General features: G+C 39.6%; 1 protein-coding gene across 1 annotated transcript in view; it reads left to right on the forward strand.

Annotated features, from left to right (window-relative positions):
• Positions 1-24030, forward strand: part of dock4b (dedicator of cytokinesis 4b) — a 110626-nt gene that overhangs the window by 47684 nt on the left and 38912 nt on the right. The window contains exons 8-19 of the mRNA XM_040152902.1: positions 240-391; positions 5541-5622; positions 5803-5863; positions 6003-6135; positions 7431-7519; positions 12663-12788; positions 15749-15873; positions 16510-16672; positions 18886-18992; positions 20717-20870; positions 22044-22141; positions 22353-22436. Coding sequence (XP_040008836.1) covers positions 240-391; positions 5541-5622; positions 5803-5863; positions 6003-6135; positions 7431-7519; positions 12663-12788; positions 15749-15873; positions 16510-16672; positions 18886-18992; positions 20717-20870; positions 22044-22141; positions 22353-22436 — 1374 coding nt within the window. The remainder of the gene's footprint in view (positions 1-239; positions 392-5540; positions 5623-5802; positions 5864-6002; positions 6136-7430; positions 7520-12662; positions 12789-15748; positions 15874-16509; positions 16673-18885; positions 18993-20716; positions 20871-22043; positions 22142-22352; positions 22437-24030) is intronic.

Raw genomic sequence — 24030 nt, forward strand, 5'->3', positions numbered from 1 at the left:
AATATCTTTCAGGATTTAGAGCTTTTGGATTTTACTGTTTTTTCTTAACCTTTCCCAATCCACCCCTTCAGAACTTTATCAGAACAGTACAGTATGTATGTTTAATTCACTTCTCTTCATTTAGTTTTTTTGCATTTCTGTGTAGTTGAAGGGTAACTCCAATCTCTCAAAAATTTCCCTGCTCAGAATATCAATAGATTTGTGCCGATATTCTCTCTCCTCCTCTCTCCTGCCCATAGATGGAACATCGGCATCGTAAGAAGGAGACTCCTGCGCCTGCTAGCAACCATCACTTGTTTGTTCACGTGAAGAGCCTGATGAGCGCCAATCTGGGAGAGGAGCTTGAAATCTTCTTCCACATTTATGATGGACGAGAGAACCGGCCACTCAGGTAGAGACTTTTGAGAAAATAATCCCCTATAATTGTTAGAAATAATGATGTAAATACATCACTTTTGTTTGTCACTAATGATATTTGCTTCATTATTATACATAGGTTATATGTTTTCATCAGTGTGGCATTTAGTGAGGTTTAATTGAGTTTTTTGTTGTTCTGTAGTGTACATTTTTTGGTTAAGTGCCAGTATTCAAAAGGTTATCACCCTGTATCATTTTGTTCATGAGGTCGCATACTTCTTTTGTTTGCTTGTGTTGTTTTGGTGCTCAAATCTACAGAAATGCAGCAAGGGTTGATTAGTGATCACGGGTGGGAGAGGGGACATTTCTAACAGCGCCCCTTCTCAAGTCCGCTCTAATTATTTTCATGAAGATTTATTAAATGAAGCAGGTTATTAAAGTACACTTGGACACATAAAAGTGGGCAAGGCCGTGCTATTTTCTCATATGGAAACTGCCTGTGCTGTCCACATAAAAGAGCCTATCACCCTGGCAATCTGCACACGTGTCTTGTCTGCATGCACACACACCAACACACACACCACAGTCTCCTGATCGGGCGTCAGCCAAAGAGAAGACGGTATTTAAACTCCTCGGTTTTATAGTTCAAAGCAAATTCCATTCCAGTTCACAAACAAGTGGATTTGTCAGGCAAAGGAAAATGAGCTGGTTGGAAAAATGAAGCATTTTGATAAGTCATGCTTGTGTTTGATGCTACTCTCTGCCCCACAGGGTGGCATCAGAGGAACAAAGGTGACATTGATGGGGCTCATTGTTTTATTATTTTGTGCGGCATAATGTAACCCCACTTCTACTTTTATTGAAATTCAATTCAATTTTCACTACTGGCAGAAGATTTAACTAGTGTGCAAACTTGGTTGACGTAAGTTTCTCTAAACCTTGCATGGAGAATGTCTGTGATTTCCTCAAATACTGTGCGCATAATCGTGCACATGAAAATAGGTTCTATTTTTACAAGAAATGAGCGATGCCGTTTGTTTTCATCATGTGGTTTATCTGAGAGAAAGATGAGTTTCTTAAGCACACACACAGTGTATCAGTGTATCAGAAGCACTTTTAATTAGCAAAGTATATTTAACTAAGCTCTCCTGTCTCCTTTTAACTCATACTTCTAGAATTGTGATGTAAGGTATAGGTATGGCAATAATGAAGGAAAATTTTCTCCCATTCCGAGCCTGCGCTTTGTCTTGAAGTGGGTAATTAGCATCCAGTGGTATCATATTAAGTTCCACTTGAAACTTGATTTCTCTTTCTGTCATTATCTTTCTCTCTTTTACTCTCTCTCTCTCTCTCTATCTTCTTGCTACTTTGAAAGATTGAGTACCTTAGCCAGGTAAGAGGAATTAGACTCCTTGAGTTCTGTCATGCATTTGAAGTGGATATACAGTACATTCTATGAAACACAAGATCACGTTGCTTTAGTTTAGTTGTTAAGCTAAAACATCTGTCATGCAGCAGTAGCTTCAGAAATTCAGTATGCATTACAAACACAATGCTCATTTATCCAAACTGAATAGAGCAAGTAGTATAATAATGCACGGATACAGAACAGTTTTATCTTGTTTCTTAAATCAGCAAATTACAATTTTTCTATCCATTTTGAGAGATAAAGGCAGTCAAAGGCCTTTACTATTGTGCCTTTGTGGTTCTAATTTTCTGTGTGTGTGTGTGTGTGTGTGTGTGTGTGTGTTGCAATCGCATTAGTTGTCTTCGAGGAAATCTCACAATGGCAGCTAGCCAACGTTGTCTCTCACTCTCTGGTCACACACATAAACAGAGACACAGACACATTTATACAAGCTGCGGCTGGCAGGGAGCCATTTCGATGCTTCCCTCTGCGCCGGTGGTTTGTGTGTGAGTGTGTGTCAGAGACCAGATGGGGGTCCGACCCGTTGTCTCAGTACCATGCCAACACCAGCAGCCCCTGTGCACCATGGCAGCTTCTTTGTGTTCTATTCAGACTTCTTGAATGGCTCTTCAGCAGGGCACGCACACTCGCATGCACGCACACATGCGCCCACACGCGCACACACACGCAAACACATGGGCATATTGTACCATGCTCACACATGATCCTGCTGCTGCCCTCTCTGTTGTGTAGGTTATTGGCTATTCTTGACCAAACACAAAACATTTATGGCAAAACTTACTATTCCCTCTTCCAAGTTTGACCTCCAGTCATGTCTAACAAGGTCACCCATGGAGGGCTGGAATTGGACACATGGCATGTAAGTGTGTGTTCATGTTTGTCTGTGAAGAGCTGAGCTCGATTCTATTCTTTGTCTGTTTGTGTCTTTCTTTTAAGGCTAAGATGTCTTAGCTACTCTGAAGTCGTTTTCTCCCCATTCCTCGTGGCCTCTCGGGGTAGATTTAGGTTTCTGCAGGTGGGGGTGGGAGGCAGCAGTGTCAGTATTTTATATGCCAGTTGCTCACTATCCCATCCTCCCTCCACCCCCATGTTGGGTGAGTGCACGGTTCCTAATGCAATCATCGATATCAGGAGAGGGAATAGCGAGCGCCATGGGGGCCCAAAGGGGAGGGAAACTGGCCATTCATGTTATGTTAATGCGAGCAGTGATAGAGGTAGATAAGGTCCCGCTGGGGGACACTGGTCCTCTTAGCTCTGGTGATCAACACACTGCAGCTGTGAGGGAGAAGAGTTGGTGGCAGGGGAGGGTGTGTAAGGGAAGGAGAGGGACTGTGTATGTGTGTCTGTGTTTACAGGAGTGGCTGTTAATTGGTAGTTGGGGTTTCAACAATAGAGCACTAATTAGGGTTTGGGAATGTGTGCAGCAAGTCTCATGTCTAATGCATAGGAATCCGTCTCCATATGGCCAGATAAATGGCGTGGAAAGTTACAGAGAGCAGCTAATGAGGAACAACTGCATGTAAATCAAACTGGCTCTCAACTGGTTCACTCCAAAACAGTTGATATATGGAAAACTTTACTGAAGGAATACATGTATGAAAAATCACACGCATTTGTATAATTAATAATCAGGAGCCTAATTAATTCAAACATGAGCACCCACTGCCCTACATACACAAAACACTGATTTGCAGTGCAAGAAGCAGCCTCTTATTTACATCATGGAAGAGACACGACAACTTTTAAGCTTGTAATAAGAGCTCTTAATAGCTCAGACTTTTATAAAACATCCTAATCCATTGTAGCTGTATGCAGCATGAAGTCAAGTTATATAGGATCGGTTGGGGTAAATTCCGTTCATGTGTGAATGGGCCTACTGTAGCTCGCGCCGCTAGCCGAGCCAGCGACTTGGCTCACTGTCAGGCACTGGTGCATTACAAGGTTTTCTCTCTGCTTATCGGCGGACTGTGAAAGTCACCTAACTGGATTAGCCCACAGCTCGCCAGCCCGGATGAGACGGGCCCAGCAGGATCCCTCTGCTGCCTGTCTTTGAGAGTGTGTGCGAGATAGAGAGAAAGAGGACAGAGTACAAAGAGAATGAAAAGGCGATCTGTGTCCGTCCTTTCTGTTTTTTGCCCGACATGCACTACATTTCCTGCCCGCGCGAAGTGGGGGTGCAGGGCATTTGAGGCCAGAGTTATTTTGAGACAGTTCATTCTGCACTGTGAAGCTCTTGAATTTCGCATTTTGAAGTTGCACGAAAGAGTGTGCTCAAAATACCCAAAGTATGATTCAGTGTTGTTTAGACAGGAAGCTAGCTACAATTTCCTTTTCCAGTTGCCTCAGTGTAGCTGCTTTCATTTTTTTTTTTTTTTTTTTTTAGCCTGCTAGCATCATAGCTCTGGTGATGGCAATGCCGGTCGGCCAGTCTGTCGGTCGGCCGGTCTGTCGGCCGGTCTGTCGGCCGGTCTGTCGGTCAGTCGTTCCAGACTGAAATATCTCAACAGCTATCGGATGGATTGCCATGAAGTTTTGTATAGACATTCATGTTCCCTAGAACATGAATACTACGCCAAAAACCTACAAAAATAATGACAACCTGAGCTGTACTTTGTGTTTAGTGCTAATTATAAAAAGGTTGGCATGCTAACACAATTCACTAAAATGTTGAGGACGGTAAATATCGTAACTGCTAAACTTTAGCATGTTATCGTTGTCATTGTAATCATGTAGCTCAAAGCACTCCTATGCCTAACCACAGCTTCACAGAGCTGCTAGCATGGCTGATGACAAACAGTTTTGTTGACAGAGGGATGTAGTCATTAGGTATGCATTTGTGTGTTCTCTTTATGTCTTCCTGTCTCTGTCATATGCTGTGCATGTTTTGACCAGACTTGTAGACTTATTTTCATGCACTAGCATTAGCATGGCAGTTATGCTAAATAATGTCAGACAGATTAGTCCCTAAATTGTTCTTGTAATTTACAAAAAATTTACAAGAAAATTTACAAAAAATGCATAGGCAACCAGAGTCACACATGCAATAGCAATTGCATGTGTGACTCATGCAATTGCTATTCCTGTATATTTTATACTTTAGATTAAACATACAATAAAGTATCCTTAACATTTAACAGGACTTAACAGGTTAATTTTCTCAGTTTCTCTCTGTTTTCACCTCGCTAATAGTAGTGTCAGTTCTAGTCCTGTCAAAACCAGATATAACACAAATGGCTTGGCAGTTAAAAGACTGAAATTGTACATTTTTTGTTGTAACCCATCATTATTTTTGCTGACAGTCCAGTATCTGGGCTAAGAAGTGTCAGAGAGAACCCACAATGTGAGACAACACAATAAATATTTTATTCGGCCAATGAGGAGCCATGTGTGGATGTAGCTGCTGGTGGATGTGATGCAGATGTTCAGTGTTAGGGATTTGGTTCAGTAACTCAAGCTTTGTATATCTTTTTCTCTCCCTCTCTCCTTTTGTCTCTGTTCCCCCTCTGCCTGTCTTTCTCCTGCGTCATGCTCTGTTTCAAGATTTCAGACAGCTTTAGTTTGAAGTTTGAACTTCGAAGCCATTTCTCCGGTGCCCACTGTTCAGCGCTTGACATTTCTGACATTGTTTCTAATCTTTATTCTGTTCCTTTTAGCAGTTGCTTGGATGCAGTTGTTTACAATGACACCCAGCCATCACTCCTGACCCCATTCATCTCAATGTATGTTCTGCCTTTCTGTCTCTGCTCTTTTACAGTGAAAGGTTCTTTGTCAGGCTTAATAAGAGCGGGTTGCCCAAGTCGCCAGAGAAGACAGAAAGACAATGCACGCTGTTTGTGGTGAGTAGTGAACATGACTTTATGTTTACAAAGATTAATTGAGAGCAATTTCAACCTATGTAAGGTTGACCTAACTCATTTTCCATTTTGCTGAAAACTGAAAGCTAAGTCAGTGCTCTGTAGTTTGTTTACAATGATTGAATCTGATGCTAAACTATGTTTTCCTGTCTTGTTTGTCAGGATTTGGGAAGCAGTGATTTGCGAAAAGATGTCTACATTGTTGTACACATCATAAGAATAGGTAGGAGTTAAGATGTTTCTTTTTTATTCTACTGAGCACTGCATGTTTTTTTGTTTTTGTTTTTTTTAAATCTCTGGGGCTTTCATATCAGTACTGTTCTGACTGTGGATCCTTAATCTTAATGTCTATCTGTGTGCAGGGAGGATGGGAGCAGGGGAGAAGAAGAACCTATGTAGTGTACAGTACAGGCGGCCATTTGGCTGTGCTGTTGTCAGCATCGCTGATCTCCTCACTGCTGATTCTAAGGATGACCACCTGCTCAAGGTTTATGCGTAAGTCACTGCAAGCAACATTTCACTAAAGTCATTTCCAAATATCGACCCATGATATACTTACAGGAATAGTCCAACATTTGGCTTTCTTGCAGAAAATGAAAAAAGGGTAAAACAATACGCAAACCAACATCTCTAAAGCTGATAATTAAAAGGCTATGTCTCTCATGATTAATCCAAAGAAAAACTACAAGCAGTGGTTTTACAGTGGATTATTTATGCTAAACTAAGTTCACCATCTCCTGGCATAGCTTCATATTTAACAGACACATATGGAAGTGGCATAGATCTTCTCATTCAATTGCATCAAGAAAGCGAATGAGGATATTTCCCAAAATGAGTCACTGGGCTTTAAAATTGGCTACAAGTCTTTATTTATTCGAAATACCAACCAAAACCATGTCTTGCAAAACAGATACATGCATCAGTCCTCAAAAACCTAGTGCTAGAATTCCCTTTTATAAAGCTACAAAGCAATTCAAGTTATCTATTGGTTGGTAGTCTAACTAAATAACAGCAGTATCGATAGAAACATTACACAAACAAAAAGGTAGACATTGCACATTTTTTCTGTTGTACTTCAGAGGCTTGTTTCTTTTTTCACTACCAGCTGCAGTGGAAGAATTCTGTGCCCCCTTGGGAATAGAAAAGGCTACCGACAGCACAGTAGTTTGACCTAAATTATATCTGGATCAGACTGACTGGCCAAATACACTTAGCTCAGAAGAAAATACAGCCACTTTCTCTAAACCTGTAGTAACACCAGTGAGAGTTTTTAGTGGGAGGTTTCAGTTGGATTAGCATTAAAATTCTCAGCTGAGTGTTTTCAGAATTGGTGTCAGACATGATGTCAATGCAAATTGTTTTTACTTGACCTGCCCTATTTGAAAATAGAAAAAAATTAATAAGTTTTGTTTTTAGTCAAACCAACAACAATGAATCATACATGTTACACACATTTTATTCATTACAAGCAACCATTTGGTCGGACTGAAAGGTGCAGTCCAACAGAATAGCAACTACTAGTGCGATTAATAGTAGCATAGACAAGTGTTACTTAAAGCATAGAGACATAAAGGGCAAAATGTTAGTTTACTTGTCATGAGTACACAATCCAGCCTGTGAAAACAGTTGTATTATGTCTTCTTAGAAAATTTAAAAAAATCTGTCTCTTATGAGTCCCCCAAATTCTTCCATTATCAAGTGCAACACTTAATTGTTGGAATGCCCCTTTAAGTAGGAAATCTATAAAGTTGATTATTTTTCTGTTACTTTTTCTCATCTTTTCGTGTCAGGTGTAACACTGAGAGCGAGTGGTACCAGATCCATGAGAACATCATCAAAAAGGCCAATTCCAGGTATAACCTGTCTGGCTCCAACACCGGTAAGAACCACATCTGTTTTATCCATTTTGCTTTCTCATATCTACACATCGTACTTGTTTTGGGACAACAAAGGGATTTAGTGATACTACAAGTTGGCCTCCTTGGTGGTATGTGATTTAGTTTTAATCTGATGTACTGGTTCACTCAATTAAGGAACAACTCTCAAAGCTGTTAATTCAAAAGTTTTGTGGAAATCGGGTTTGTTTCTTTCACAAGACCTTTAATATGCTGCGATGACAAGTTTGGCAGCTAACTTGCATCATCGGTTTTTTACCATGTGATATCAGTTTCTGGTCAGTCTGAGTAGCGCTTATGTCAGTGTGAAGTTCCTCTTTAGGGGAGTGGATCAGCCTTCAAATGGTTGTGTCTGCAGGAAGCCTGGAGTTGCAAATGCATTTAGACGATTTTTATAAATAGCTGCATTCGCACCATACGGAACAACAGAAACAGCAGTTTCCCATAGCAACAGGTTGGTGGAGAATTAGAACAATCAGTTCTTCAAACGTCAAAGAAATGTCATATGACATATGAAGTGGTTTGCTCTGCAGTGAAGTCTGTACATCATTCCTGTGGATTCTACAGTGTTTTTTAGAATCAGACAGATACATCCGTTAGAGCAATCATATTATCGTGTGTGTAAACAAAATGATAACCACAGGTGAACTTCTGATTATGACTTCAAAATCTGATCCTCACTGAAGGCATCTTAAATAGGGTACAAAGTGTGAGGCGAGAAGGCATACTATAATCATGAATTAAACAGTGTTGGCTAGTTTGCAGCTGTTTGCATCAATGGTCAAATGTAAATACAACAGTAAGCAATCAGCAACAGTTATTCAGAAATTTGCCTTAAAGTTGATTTAGATAAATGTGCTTGTTAAATGTTGCTGCAAATTTGCTGCAGGCTGTTATTTTCATAAGGAAAATATTCATTTGCATCTTAACAGAGTTCATTGTCTTCTTACATCTCCCGCATGCAATAATAATAATGATGATAATAATAAACTTTATTTGTAAAGCACTTTTCAAAACACAGTTATACAGTTGAATTCTCAGAGGAACGCCATAGCCTGCTCCAGAGAAAAGGTTGATAATTGTTTGAGGACTATCAGCATGCAATATGGAGAGATGGGAGGATAGATTATGGGAATGTCAAGAATCTCTGAGACTGATCTACTGAGTCAGCTCCTCTTTCCAGCTTCCCTCAGAAGACCAATAATTACTTGAGGAGAGGTCATAAAAATCCATTATGTTACATTATCATGGATAGTCTTGCATAAGCGGGAAGGGATGCAGTAATTGAACTGAATGACACAAAGCCATTTAGCACAGTCCGTGTTACCAAGTTGATTCCTAACAAAACTGCAGCATCTAGCTAAAATCTTAAATGGCAGAGCTACTGTTGAATGGGTGGGGATGTAAAAGGCATTGCATTGCTGAGCTGATAAATGAAACAAAAGTCTAAATTAATTTCTGATAAAAACATAAAACAGAGGAATGACACTCAAATAGGAATATTAAACAACCACTTACTTGACTGTTTTCTTATCTCATGTTGAACTCCAACAAAATCCTAATCACGTTCTTCCTGTATATCAGCGCTGTCTGCTACAACTACTACTACCATTGACTGGCTGTATTATTATAGATAACACACGAGTACACACGTGTTATCAGATTTAATAAGAGATAACACATACAGATCTTTTGGTGCATAGTCGCAGTTAAAATTCCAAGACTTTTAGGAGATGACACTGCAAATACGTGCTTCTCGAGTAAGAGCTGCAATAATGTTTGAAGCCTGCTGGATGACATTAAGATTTGTTAATCAAAAAGAATTAATCACGCTATTTGATTAAAAACAACATCAATGCCAGAAGACAGCATGTTGCCTTAGTTCACAGTATTTTCTCTAAATTTAGCCATCATGAACGTGTTTGCTTCAGGCTTTCATTTGACAGCAGTATGCACACTCACCCAGTGCAAAAGCGCACACTGGCGCACACATCTTAAACACGTTTAAGTGAATTATTCTAAAGAGTTTACTCCTGTGTTTTGCTGCAGTTTGTAGTTTATCACAAACACTTGGATGTTAGCTATTGAGTAGCTGTCAGCTAAAGACATTGATCCAACTGAACGCCTGATTTGCCTCAGTGCTCTCTCTTTCAAAGTGCATTAGAGGAGAGCTGCGGGTCTTTTGTCACAATACACTGGCATGCATAATTCAAGCGACTTTGTTCCAAAATTACATTTCCACCAGTTAACTGAATTTGACATTGATCTTATGAAGTTAAAGAAAAATAGTTTAATCACAAAGCAGAGGTAATAATTTCAGTTTTTAAGATAATGAGCACTGAATACTAAGTTTCATTTATGTATTATGAGCACCATTTTTCTGTCTGGACCAAATGTATTAATTACAGTTTTATTAGCTTTGACAGTTTCACTTTGCAAGGATTGCGGTCTTATAGGCTCTACTTAACTACTTCTACCTCTTTAATTACATTCCATACACACACACCTGCTCTTCCTGAAATAGTATTGGTAACAGTAGAGACAAGTTGTAAAGGCCTGATTTCATGGCCACATTTATGAAGATACATATCCAGCAACAAGTGTGAAGTCAACCAAAATACTCCAGGAAACATCGCCAGTGCAAACTCTCAGATTGCTTCTTTCTTCTGTTTTTAAATCCCCTGTACCTTGACAGTTCCCTGCCTACTCTACATTCACAACAGCTACAACATCACTTGCAGCACATTTTCACTGGGTACATATGCATCTGAAAAGTCAATTTCTCCCAAAGGGCAATTATTCTGCTACGGAGTGACTTTAAAGAATAGATAACACTTGAGTTGCTTGTCTAGCCTCAACACCAAAATGTGCCAACTGGAGAGAAAATTTAATCCTTAGCAAACACGTCAGTGTCTCCTCTTCAGTACATCTCTGTAAAAATGTCCAGGAATTATGGAACACCATGCATAATTTAAGGACCACAATTTATTACACTTAGTGTCAGGAGGGCAATTAAAACGAGTGTGCAGTGGATTGAGAAAATGTAAAGTGCCTATATGTGTAGATCTTCATATATGATTTTCATGATGCCATTTGTGTGCATCGTCTTTGCACAATTGTGTGCATCCTTGTGTGTGTCTGTAGTTGTCTCTCTGTGTGGTTCTCGTTTTAAACAGACCTGGCAGTATGCCAGAAGTCTCTTATTAGCAGCCAAGTAGCAGGGGAGAGAATGCACTGCCCTTAAAATATAAGGAACAATGGGCTGTTTAGGTAGTAAAGAGGCAGAGAGGGAGACTATATGGAGAGACAGTTGTTTTGTTAACATGTAGCTTAATGACTATCTCATTTTTCTTCACCTGTATGTTTCAGAATCATGGGGGGCTTCCTGGATAATTGAATTCAAAAGACGAGAGATTTTGTTTAAATGTAGCCCAGTAATCCACAAAAAGGGATTTCATAAGAATCTGGCTCTGTATGAGTCAGGTCAGGTAGTTAAATCAGCTCCCACCTCCGCATGCAAGCGTAGGCAGTGACAGAAGAGGCTGCGACAACTCGACTGTTTTGTTTTTGCGTTTTTATTTTCCGTTTTTTTTTTTTTTTTTTTGAGTTTGTGAAGAGGCAGGCCAGGTGGGCTGAGAGCAGCAAAGGTTGAGAGTGTTTTTGTAATCGTCAGCTCCATCTTCCAGGCAGAATAGTAATGAAGCTGGTTTGCCTAATTGTAGCCCTGCAGTAGCTTTTAGAGCTTGTCTGTGTGTGTTCGTTTATGTGTGTGTATAAATGCCAAAGGCTTGATCCACATTAAGGGACCAACAGATTAGGCCTGGGTAGAAATAAACATCTCCTCTGAACTTAATGGGACTCTCCTTTCAATTCCCACCCGACATTTGTGCCTCTGTGAACAACTGTTGATGGAATGTGTGTCATTTTTGAATTATTTAGACCAGAGGAATGAGTCGACTCAGTGTCTGAGTTGACTCTCATGCCCCCTGTGTGTATGTTTTCTGTTGAGTCTGTCTGTCGAGTCTGTCATGGAAGTGCCATCCCTGCATCATAGAAGCACAAACTATGTACTACCCTACAAAGCCCAAACACCGTGACTACATATGTGGTAAAAAATTAAGTTAAGACCAGAGTCTGACTTTGACATTTTTTTTCCAGTCAAAATGATCATGCTACAGAAATAATTCATGGAAAAAGCTTGTAAAATTTGAAGCAACTAAAAAATGGAGCCTAAAACATACATGACATCTTGGTTATTTAATATGTTATTCCACACAACTAAGTGAAGCAATAGCTAATTCCATTTATGACAAAATTAAGGCATTACAATCTGTCTCTCTGATACACAGTCTGGCAGCCAGCCTGAAAACTTTAAACCCTTTTTTCTCAACTTCACTGCTTCTTGCTGCTCTCGGCCTTTGTAGTGCAGTTTAGTCTGGCATATTGCTCACAGGTTTGCAAACAAGTCATGTTTTTTTGTTGACTCTCAGTGACTGAAACCTCTTGCAGCTAATGAACCAACACTGCCTACCAACTTTCCCAAAAACAGCGATAAACAGTAATAATCATCATCATGTTGTCTCTTGCAAGTTCCCTTGCTGTTTAGCTATTTATGTACAGTATATGCCTCCCTTTGCCATTAGCATGGACAGACACACACACACATGCACATCAAGGAGATGCATTTTGAACTCTGAGTACAAGCCGGCGATTTTAATTTAGCTGTGCTGACATTTGGAGTTATTGCATAAGGATATTGATTTGAGACGACAGCCTTCAAGTAGGACTTCCTCTTAATAAAAAAGAGCGGGGGATGACTCACTGGCTGTTTGCATTTTTTGTTTGTGTCTGCGGGGGTGTCTGCTTGCTTTCCATACACATAAGTGTTGCTTTTGGCAGATATAACAGATACAGTTGTCTGGTTCGCAAGTCCATACAGCTATAGTAAAACCTGAAATATTGTCAATACTTTTTCTGAGCTCACCAATTGTTTATATTGTTTGGAATAGGGTGATTATATATTTTTTAGCTTTTTATTGGGTGGCTTTTGAATGGGACAAGGGGTGAAAAATATGATATGATATGATGATATTTCAGGTTTGGAATTTTGCCATTATTTCATTTTAGGCCTAGCAGTAGCTCTCCAGCTCCTTCATGGGGACATAGAGCAGCTGAGACGGGAGTACATGGTCCTCTTCACCCGGGGTGTGTCCATCACCAGGAAACTGGGCTTCTCCGATGTCATCATGCCAGGTAGGACACCACAAACACCAAACCTCTATTACTCTCCTCCAATGTGTACAGGAACTTCACCAGCGCTCATCATTTCGTCTACTTGATATCAGCTATCTTTCCCATTGCTGAACATGGATCGGCGTGTTATTCCTCCACACCACCGTCTCTGGTATAAGGGCCTAATTTAAGAAATTACATTCTTTAAGGCTTCATTTAAGTATTTGGAAATTTTGCATACAAGATCAAAACCAAACTGGGTTACTTTTATGAGTCCTAGCTGGGTAAAATGAATAGAGGACCCCATGAAGTAGGGACTTCCTCTCTTCATTTAACTTCCTGGAAAACTGTTTCTTCATGGAAAAAAGTACATCTTGAGTGGTGATCTAGCCACCATAACCAAGATGTCCAACTAATAAAACTACATTTTTTTAATAATCTAATAATAAATAATGACTTTTCTGGTGTTCTAATGCCGCATAATGTCTACTGTAGTTGCCTTGGTAACACTTATTGCGTGAGTAGAGTGATGTTTGATTTCCACCTAAGGGGGCCCTCAGAGAGATGAAATATTCAGGTTGTTTCAGGTAGATGCGCTTCTCTCAGATAGCTGCTTCACTAAATGACACAGACCCCTGCAGAGACACTCAGGCTTGACTAGGTGGGGTCTTGTTGCCTTGGTAACAAATGTACAACCACTTGAATTTAAGGATGAAACAAGGGACTAAAGATGTACATGTTTATATTTACATATACAGGGGAAAAGTATAAAAGGGAAAGTGTCTGAATTTGCTTTGTGACTCTTTGCCTGTTCATTCATTTGAGAGCTGGATGTCAAGGGACTTTTTTTGTCCACAGAAGAGCTGTTCTTTTAAATAAGTGAGGTGTGCTGTCTGGTCACACAGATAAAGAGGAACCAAAGACTGTGGGTCCCCCAGCGCCTCACTAACACAGATTTATGTTCACTTTCTCTTTCTTTGTCTTTGTCTGACAAACCCTTAATGCTGAGTGCTCTCACCCTTTCTGCCTGTGTAAGTCTGCCTTTGGGCTAAGGAAACTGTCTCCCCTTCTTTTTCTCTCTCTTTTCTGGATTTTTATTGGAGTGTATCTTTCTCCCCAATTTCTTTCTCATAGGCAAACACATTCTTTTCTTCATCCAGCTGCTCTACCCCTACCTTTTCCACATTTTCCCATTGTACATTAGGAAACTGCCCCCGTGTGTGTCCACCTTCCTGCAGTCTTTGCAGTGCTTTTCTTCATGATCTCTAGAGACTTCAATCATGTGACACTGGATACATTACTCCACATTTGCATTTGTACATTTTTTAAATCACTATTCATTAATTTATTATTATTACTATTTTATAGGTTTTTTTTACTTTTCTACTTTTTATTTCCTCTTTCCTAACTGCATGTTGAGCAATTGTAACAGAGCAATTTACCTGCGGGGATCATTAATGTTTTGTGATACTGATTCTTTTTGTTGTGTTCTGCGAGTGTACTGTATGGGTGTATATAGGATGCATCGTGTTGCCATGGTTACTGTTGTTAAGAGCATAAAATCAATGCTGGCCCTAGAGATTGAGATATGATGGGCACACACACACACACACAGAGGTTACATATGGAACCAATTTTATGATGTGTCTGACCATAGCTTGGCTGCAGAGGAAACAGGCCTTTCCTCTTTCTTAACAAGATGGCTTTGCCCTATTTTGACTTCCCCTACAGAAGGAAATAAATGTGTGCCTGGCCCAGACATTGTACATTCAGCTGCAAATACAACAAAAAAAAAAGAAAAAAAAGTTGAATATTACTTCCGAGGATTATTTTCCCTCAATGTTTTCACAGATTGCAGCAACAGGCTTGACAAAAGGCTGTGTTGCAGGAGAGTTTACAGGTCAGATTTTTGTTTTTATGAATCCCAGACACTGAGTTAATTTTTTTAAACACTTTTAAGATTTTTTTAAAACATTTTTTTAAAATGTATGTGCAGGAAGGGATTTTTTGTGGATAGTTATTTTGACTAGTTGAGAGACTGAACGTAAAACTTAGTGGCTACAGGGTGAACTCTGACACCTTGTTATCTCAAGTACGTGTTTTTTTTATTGTATACCTTATGCTGATGTTATCATCTTATACAGTATATGCTGTATATGGACCTTTACACACCTGCTGTAAATCCGCATGTAGGAATAAGGGCAACCAGTAATAATAGCTAAAATGTTATCTAAAATAGTATGATAATATTGCTATGTTCCTTTAGAAGTGTTTTCCATGCAAAGGTATCACTGTGTGTTAAAGGGGAACTCTGATTTTACAAATCAAAGTCTGTTACAGGTGTTTGGGAGTACTACTGCATACATATGTGAAAACATTGTATGAAACCTTTTGTGGCTCCAGAGGGAGCTGAGGGGAAATTTGATAAATTGCCTTAAGTGATGTCACTTAAGTCAGTGTTGACTGGGTACAAACACTACAAGTTTGAAAATGCGGAAAAAAAATCTGAGTGTGGATTTAGAAAGAAGTGAGCTTACCGGACATTCTTAGCCTGCTCCTCACCTTTGCTTGGGGCTTTAGGCTACATTAGCAGCTACTAGCAACACAGGGATTCCTGTGAAGTGAGGTTTCAAATTAGAGGGAGAAAAACTTGATATTTTTAAAAAACTGTTAAACTGTTAAAACTTAAAAAAAAAAAAGCTAGGTTTACTTACTTTTGAGGTAGGTAGGTATTCGCTGCACAGTCTGTGTGTAGCAGATTTTAAGTCTTGTATTCTCTGATGGTCAAAGGTCATAGAACAGGCTAAGATTTAATGTCAGCAGAGGATATGTCTTTAAATGCCACTTATGTAAATGCTGTCCGCCCCTGCCATGAAGCATTACAAAAAAAATGACATCAAGCTTCTAAGAGATCATTAATAATTCTCAGTTGTATGCATAATCAATGCCTTGTTGCCTCTTTTACCTTCCTGTTCCTGCAGGAGAGATGAGGAATGACCTTTACATCACACTGGAGAAAGGAGAGTTTGAGAAGGGTGGGAAGAGTGTTGCCAGGAACGTAGAAATCACTGTCTATGTGCTGGATTTGGAGGGACAGATCCTCAAGGTAAAAACACTTTCTTTTTTTTTTCTTTTTTTTTTTTTTATTTAGCAACTGTGTGTCACATTTGTTATGTCTTCATTTTGCAAGAACCATAACTGTCATTGGGAAAGTATATCATTTTAAGAGCTAAACACTATGTTTAAGGATAGTAAATACCTTATTTAAGTCCTTAGTTAACTTAGTTTTTATCTTAATAGTGGGTATCCTATTTTGGAGCAAAGCTCTTCATTTAAATATCACTGACCCAGATGAGAACTAAGTGTCTTTCCTTCGCGTTGCCTGTTTCTGATGCAGCACTGTGCCAGTCTGCCTCTGTGGTTTCCTGTGTGGCCTCGGCCTTGGACAGAAAATAGACTTAAATATAACCCTGCTGCCACTGCCTCTGCCAACGTGTGGCACGCAACCCTCTATCAAACATAAAGACACACATGTAAACCATGTCATTCTTACTTTATTGTCATTTGTGGTGTGTATACGGTTTTTAGTAAATTTATATTTTATACATTTCTGACATTAATTCATTGTGTCCCTCATATTTGCTCTTTACATCAACCTTGGGCCTGGACTTTCATTTCCTCTCTTCATTTCTTGTTTTTTTTTTTTCCTGTTTCATCCACCTCTTCTAACTCTGTCTTTCAGAGTCACGTGGCTGCTGGCTCAGGTGAACCTGGTGTGGATGACTACCACTCCTTGGTGCTGTACCACAACAACAGCCCCCGCTGGGCGGAGCAGATCAAGCTTCCCATCCCAGTCGACATGTTTCGGGGGTCGCATGTCCGGTTTGAGTTCCGACATTGCTCCAGTAAGTATGATTGGCGTTGTGGAAACCTTTTATTTATCTGGAAAAGGTTAAGTGAACACATTTTTCCAGGTTTCATGCATTAGCTGCCCAGGGTGTGAACGTCTGAGTTGCTGCTTTATTTTCAGTTGAGGATCCAGGGGAGTTTAATGTAAAGAGGTGTTGAGAGCACAATAACCATTCACTTTCCCACCCGCTTCAACCTACCAACCATCCCGCCTCAAGCCCCAAGGCTGCTGATCCCTACTAAATAGACAATGTCCAAGTGTATAAGCGTGCACTTGTTTTAGTATTTTTATAATTAGACTCCTTGTCCAACTTCTCACCTCCTAATGAGACAAAGCTTTAATTATGACCAAAATATTGCTCTCATTCTCTCCTACCCTCTCTCTGGGCTATGGGGAGAAGGCTGAACCTCTTCTCTTATAACAAGCTGATAGTATGCTAAGCTGGGAGGCTGTGTGGCAGTGTGCAGTGGATATAGAAGCCTTATTACCACTGGCAGTGCTAGCATTGCTACTGAAAGGCTGCCTATTAACAGTCCCATTTAGGCCACCAAACTGAGGAGAGCATATTACACATACTATTATAGCTCCCAAACTCTGAGACAAACTGCCTGTAGACACTCTCATTTTCAATTAAGGCAAAACAGAAAACAAATTTTTTTTAGCATGCTTTTAAATACTTTCTTGTTTTTATAGTTATTATGCAGCAGCGGTAATTGTTAATTTGCTTGTTGGGAGTCCAGTGTTGTTCCTAAATGATGCTTAGGGGGACTGTAAGGTCTTGTCAGAGCCAGCAGTGCAATACTTTGTTTTATTATAGCTAATTGTTTGTTGATATGTTGTGCAATATTTTAAACGATTGAAATCATTTGCAGGAGTAGGCGTACTTTACTCTCACTGCTGTCTGAGGAGCTGATCCAGGTTTTTTTTTCTCTCAGTAGAGACCATAAAAATATGAAATCTTTCCACGTTTACCATTTAAAACCCCGAATTCCTAACAAGACCCAAAACTGTTACATTGGACTATGTAATAGCATAGTGTTTCTAGTAGAGTTGTTTCAAAATATAACATACATTGGTCTCTACATGGTCTGCCAAGCTCAGCTAAGCCTGCGTTTCACACAGTACCACTTAATCTTTCCTAATCTCCTAGTGTCCAAGTCTATGAAGGTTTATAGATTAGGAAAACCTGTCCGAAGGGAACCAGACACAAGAAAAAGCAAATGTGTACGTTTTGTAAGCAATAACTTTCTTGGTATAAAAACTTAATCACAGCAAAGCCAGACAGAAATAAAATGGCAGTGGTGGAGTACCAATTTCTAAGTTTAATACAGTACAACTTGTGCTTCTCCTGGGAGACTCGACACACAAACACACAGAAACACATAAACAAAACACTGGTAGAAGCAGGCTACATTAATCAGTGGTGTTGAAATAAAAGGAAATAGAAGCCTTTCTAGCACTACGTTTCTCACTTCCCCGCTGTGTGCACATTAGGACTTTATTGCCAAAGCAGCAGATAAATCGGGTTACATGTGTTCATAATGCAAATTATCCCCAGAGCTTTCAGAAAGCTTCTTAAGACCACAGCAGCAGGGTTAATCAGACCGGACGAGTAACTTAACAGCATCTAAAAAAATTTAGTTTTTGCTGATTTTCTTTCTTTCTTTCTTCATTTATTTATTTATTTTTTGCCAGTGGTTGAAAAGGTGTAAAAGGGAGTTCACTACTCCCTAACAATTCAAACATTATCAAGGTAGTTGTTTTGAATATTCTGAAACCTGCATTGTTTACATGGGCTACCATTTGTCTCCTTCCCTGGATTTTGCTGGTTGATTGTGCTGAAACCAATGGCAGTAATGTTTATCTCATCCCACATGTACTCGTGCATGTGCATTCTAGCGGAGCACAAAATACAAATAAAACTAGGATCCACTCTTCAAAGCATTGCTCCATAGCACCACTATTGGTCATAAAAACCTCAAAGTAATTTTAATTCTAACCAGAAGAGGTTTAAGTTACAGTTTAAGACAGGAGCATAAATTTACAGATGACTGAACATTATTTCACTTTTTTAACTTGTTCATTTTGGACTGTATGGTGAGAAAAGCAGAACTGGTGTCATAATATTAGTTTGTGTTTTTTGTTAGTTTTGTTGCAGCCTGTACTTGTGTATTTTGTATTTTATGTCCATGTCTTGTTGTTTTACAGCTAAAGACAAGGGGGAGAAGAAACTGTTTGGCTACTCCTTTGTTCCTCTGATGCAGGAGGATGGCAGGACTCTGCCAGATGGCACCCATGAGCTCATTATCCATAAGGTAAGGCCTGCATACCCTCACTACCAAGACTTTGAATGAGTCACATGGAATCGAATTGACTGTGTCCTTTGACAGTGCACTGCAGAAATATTCCTTCAGATATGTAATTTCATCCAAGATTGACTTATCTCAGTTGGGGGGAGATATTGTTATTGTTTTTGATGCATTTTCACTAATGTAACAAAAAGTGTCTTGATCTCGATAACATGGGAATGATCTGCTTTTTACATATTTTACATGATATTAATGGCCAAAATGCAATATGAAAACAAAAGATTTCCCCAGTCAGAGAGAACAGATTTCAATGATCATCCAGTGAATTGGTAAATTGCAGCTTGTAAATTCTCACGAGTGAACCCCCTCACTGTTTTGTGTCACACAGGTGTCCGCAAGGCTACTTCGGATATAAACACTATATATGATTATGTTAAGCATTTCCTCTTACTGGCAAAACGCAGTCATTCTGTTGTCACACTGTTTGGTGCCACAGGCTGACAAACAGCTCACATCACTCCATTACAGCCCGACGGGCCAATGACTAATGTCCACTTACGTAACATTGTCAAGCTCTGAGGTTGGATTTAACACCAAGTGAGTTTTAATGTTTGTCTCTTTGCTCGTGCTTGTGTAAGGAACTGTTGGTACTCAACTGGATGTATTCACATTTCCTTGTAGGCCCACTGTGCTAGTCTCTATCTCTGTATTTAGCATGACTTTTATGTCCATTTTCAGCATTTTATAGACCTGAAGGAGACTCAGTCATTTTTTGACACATTTTGGGTTTGACACATCAAAAGACTAAAGCAAATAAAATGGTCAGCATCCCTAGTTAAAAGCTTCTGCAAGACCGTCTTGGGTGCAATTGAGACTAATTGCAGACTACATGCTTTTCCTCAGCGGCAGGCAGAGGGTGTGTACATAAACCTGAGGCTTTGCTGAGGACAGAAAAGCATGGAGTGCATTCATACATTTTATTGACAGCGAGGCAGAACAGTGACCAAAAGTCTGATTATTTATTCTGCTGTCTATTTTAGCTGTCTTTAAAAACGAAGTGTCCTCTTTTCATTGTCCTCTTTTCTCTTGTATTGCCAGATTTAGTCTTACCAAACCCCTTAACCTGAGCTTGCCAGTTTTAGAGGGCAACTCTGGTAGTTTGGTGTGTTCTCACCGTTGAGGATGGGAAAAGGCCCATTCTAATGCCAGATGGAAGTTGTTGAAAAGCTCAATGAAACTGGCATGGCCTAGTTTCTCCTCAGACCCAAAATAGACACAGAAGAATCATTTCAAACTGTGTGGTAGCTTTGGAGCTCAAACAGCCTCAGCTGTGCATTAAAGCTGCACATTAAATCCCAAAAATATCCCAATCTCATCATTAACTCCTGCCATCTTATCATCCCAACAGGCTGAATATTTGTCTCAGAACCTTATACAAGGTTTTAATCCTGTTCTCAGTGTTCTGTGAGTGAGAGCTCTACATGTTTCAATCATGATTGATACACAGCCTACAACCCTAAGGTTGTGATATAATATATAAACCTATGACATTTTTTTACACTCAGTGGAAATCACCCACATTTGATCCAGTGAAATGTTGACAAATTTGCATTAAAACAGTGAGTGTAGCATTTTAGCATTTTGATAACATCACATTCTTCCACTCCTTTCCCTATGATGAACTGTGCAAGTTTTAAAACATGTGCTTTTCTTTATCTTTTTCGTTCCAGTGTGAGGAGAATACAAGCTTGGCAGACTATTCGCGCTACCTGAAGCTGCCATTCTCTAAGGCCAACCTCCCAACCAACAACCAGACACTGAAGGGCACTAAGGAGTCTTTCTGGATCACCAGCTTCCTCTGCTCCACCAAGCTCACACAGAACGGTAAACTAGACTCAGGCTGTGACATTTTGGCCGGTTGCCTGGTGAGGTGTGCTTGGCTGCTATGCTCCAACTGTTGTCACATTTTTGAGTAGAGTTAGCCTCTACATTGTGCAGTACAGTTCAGCAAGTAGAGCATAGAAGTACTGCTGTGGAAGATAGTCATTAGCACGTCACAAAAAGCAAACAAAATGGTAAAATGCCATTTGTTTAAGGAAAAAAAAAAACAGAGTAATAGTCAGTGGTAAGTGGAAGGGGGATTTCCATCCAAGCCCTCCAAATGTGTGAATAAACCTGTGAATAAGGAGGATGGTAGAAATAGCATCCCATTTGCAGAGCTGACTAATGAACTAACAAATGCTTGTGTTTGCAGAAATCTGCTTGCAGAGTGGGATTTGTAGTCCTTTTTCAGTAGGACTAGCCGGCCTCATTCATGGTGAAAAAAAAATCATGAGCCCGCAATGAAAGTAAATTGAAATATAGTGAACATCAGAGGAGACATTTATTTTCTCCAGTGAGTCACTGATACATTACAAACTTCACTAGACTATGTCACTATTTTACCAGTCAACAGTATTTTCAGAATTTAAAAAAGTGTGAATGATGAATCATTTCTTACCTCATTAAGTTGCTGGTACAATATATAAACATAAAAGCTGCAGGCAAAATTTATTTACAACAGGCTGTTCATTTCCTGAATATGTTTGATTTTGTTGGTGAATTGATTATAGAAGTAGTGCTGGGTTTTTGTTGGAAAAAAAATAGATTTAACAGATTGGTACAAAGACAAACAAATGCACACATAGACACAAATTCACACATAAAGTTGCAGAAAGACATGCTTCAGGTTGAACAGAATTCGAAGAGACAGCTAAAAGACTTTCTTCTCAAGGCTTATGTTTTATTCATGTGCATGTCTGGGGATTCTGGCTCAGGAAAATTACTTTTTATCTCCTTTATCCCACTGCACTTAAAAATGTCATAATTTGTTTGGATTTGGTGGGGTTTTTGGGCCATAATTGAAGGGTGTGGTGATGCTTTGTGATTTGAGATGCATATTGCTCTCATAATCCTATTTTTCTTCACAAACAAACGAGATGTCTTTATCTCTTCTGCTTGTCACTCCTTCATTTACTATTATATCTCTCTATATCTGCCTATCTTTTTTTTCTTAAGGTGATATGCTGGACCTTTTGAAGTGGAGAGCCCACCCCGAAAGGATCAACGACAGCCTCTCTAAGCTGAAGGAGATTGATGGCTCGGAGATTGTCAAAGTAGGCCCATAATCAGATTCCCAGCCCTGAATTGCTCTTGCTATTTTGGCATTCACAGTAGGGACTGTTTCTGATTTGATTTCAGTCCATGTGCTTTTGAGTTCAAGTTGAGAGGCTGAGGATGTTCAAAAAGTGAAAAGTCAAGTTAATTTGATCATCCAGCTCTCTGCCAGTTTGTAAAAATTCCCTTTTGTCCTACTCCCTTTACCAGTTTCTACAGGACACCCTGGACACTCTTTTTGGTATTCTGGATGAAAGCTCTCAGAGATACGGGCTAAAGGTGTTTGATTCACTGGTAAGTAAGTTGTCCTAAGGGTCTGGCCTGTTTTGTATTTTCTTTTCCTATTTTTTTTTGTGTCAAGCACAATCTGACAGTGTTTGAGTCAAACACAGAAAAACAGAAAGACAAACTAACTGTGAGTGAAAGATCTAGTGATGTAACGCTTCAGTGCTTGCTGAACCAATCTCACCCTGGTCATGCTGCACTGCGCTGATAGAGCAAGGCCAGGAATCGATCGCTCTCTCTCTCTTTCTCTCTGCCTCTATGTTTTTCTCTCTCTATCCATCAGTCTCACGCTGATACATGAAGACACTTTCTCCTCTCAGCGTGGCTTTATTAATGATGAAAAGGTTTAGCGAGCTGGTGCAGTCATCAAGTTTACCTTTTATGGTTTTTAGATCATGCCAACAAGTCTGAAAAGTGGACTTCTCTCTCTTTGACCAATTCAGTGCACGTCACAACAACCTGCACACAAGGGAAACATGGAGTAATATGTGCATTTTTTGAGCAGTGCAGTCTTTAGTTTGAATATTTCACTCAGTATAAATGTCATGTAGCTTCAGTGAAAAGCTCGAACAATCAAATACATTATATATACAGTTAGGTACGTAAGTATTTGGACAGTGACACAACTTTTGCAATTTTGCCCCTGTGCACCACTACAATGGATTTTTAAAAAAGCTTTCAAGATCTGATTGAAGTATAGACTTGCAGCTTTAATTCAAGGGATTTAACAAAAATATCACATTAACCGTTTAGGAATTAAAGCCATTTTTATAGATAGTGCGTCATTTTCATAGGCTCAAAAGTAATTGGACTAATCAACATAATTATAAATGTAACGATTATTTTTGATACTTGGTTCAAAATCATTTGCAGTCAATGACTGCATGAAGTCTGGAACCCATGGACATCACCAAATAGTGAGTTTCCTCTCTCAAGATGCTTTGCCAGGCCTTTACTGCAGCTGCCTTCAGTTTTGCCCTCAGTTTTGTCTTCAGGAAGTGAAAAGTGTGATCAATTGGATTGAGGTAAGGTGACTGACCTGGTTATTGAAGAATATTACGTTTCTTTGTCTTGAGAAGCTCTTGGGTTGCTTTCACAGTATATTTTTAATCATTATCCATCAGTACTGTGAAGCACTGTCCTATAAGTTTGCATCATTGGCTGAATCTAAGCAGGTAGTATAGCCCTATACACTTCAGACTTCATCCTGCTACTTCTATCAGCAGTCACATCATCAGTAAACACCAGTCACCCAGTTCCATTGGCAGCTATAAATGCCCATGCCATAACACTGCCTCCACCATGTTAGACAGATGATGTAGTATGCTTTGGATTATGAGGACTTCCTTTCCTTCTCCGCACTCTTCTCTTCCTGTCATTCTGGTACAAGTTAATGTTGGTTCACATCTGTCCAAAGAATCTTGTTCCAGAACTGGGCAGGCTTTCTTAGATTTTTGTAGGCAAAGTCTAATCTGGCTACCTGGTCTTTGGTGAAACCAGTGGTTTGCACCATGTGGTAAACCCTCTGTATTTACATTCATGTAGGCGTCTCTTGATTGTAGACTTTGACAATGATACACCTACCTCCTCAAGAGTGTTCTTG

The sequence above is a fragment of the Xiphias gladius genome, chromosome 2 (genome assembly GCF_016859285.1).
Source record: "Xiphias gladius isolate SHS-SW01 ecotype Sanya breed wild chromosome 2, ASM1685928v1, whole genome shotgun sequence".
Lineage (NCBI taxonomy): Eukaryota > Metazoa > Chordata > Actinopteri > Istiophoriformes > Xiphiidae > Xiphias > Xiphias gladius.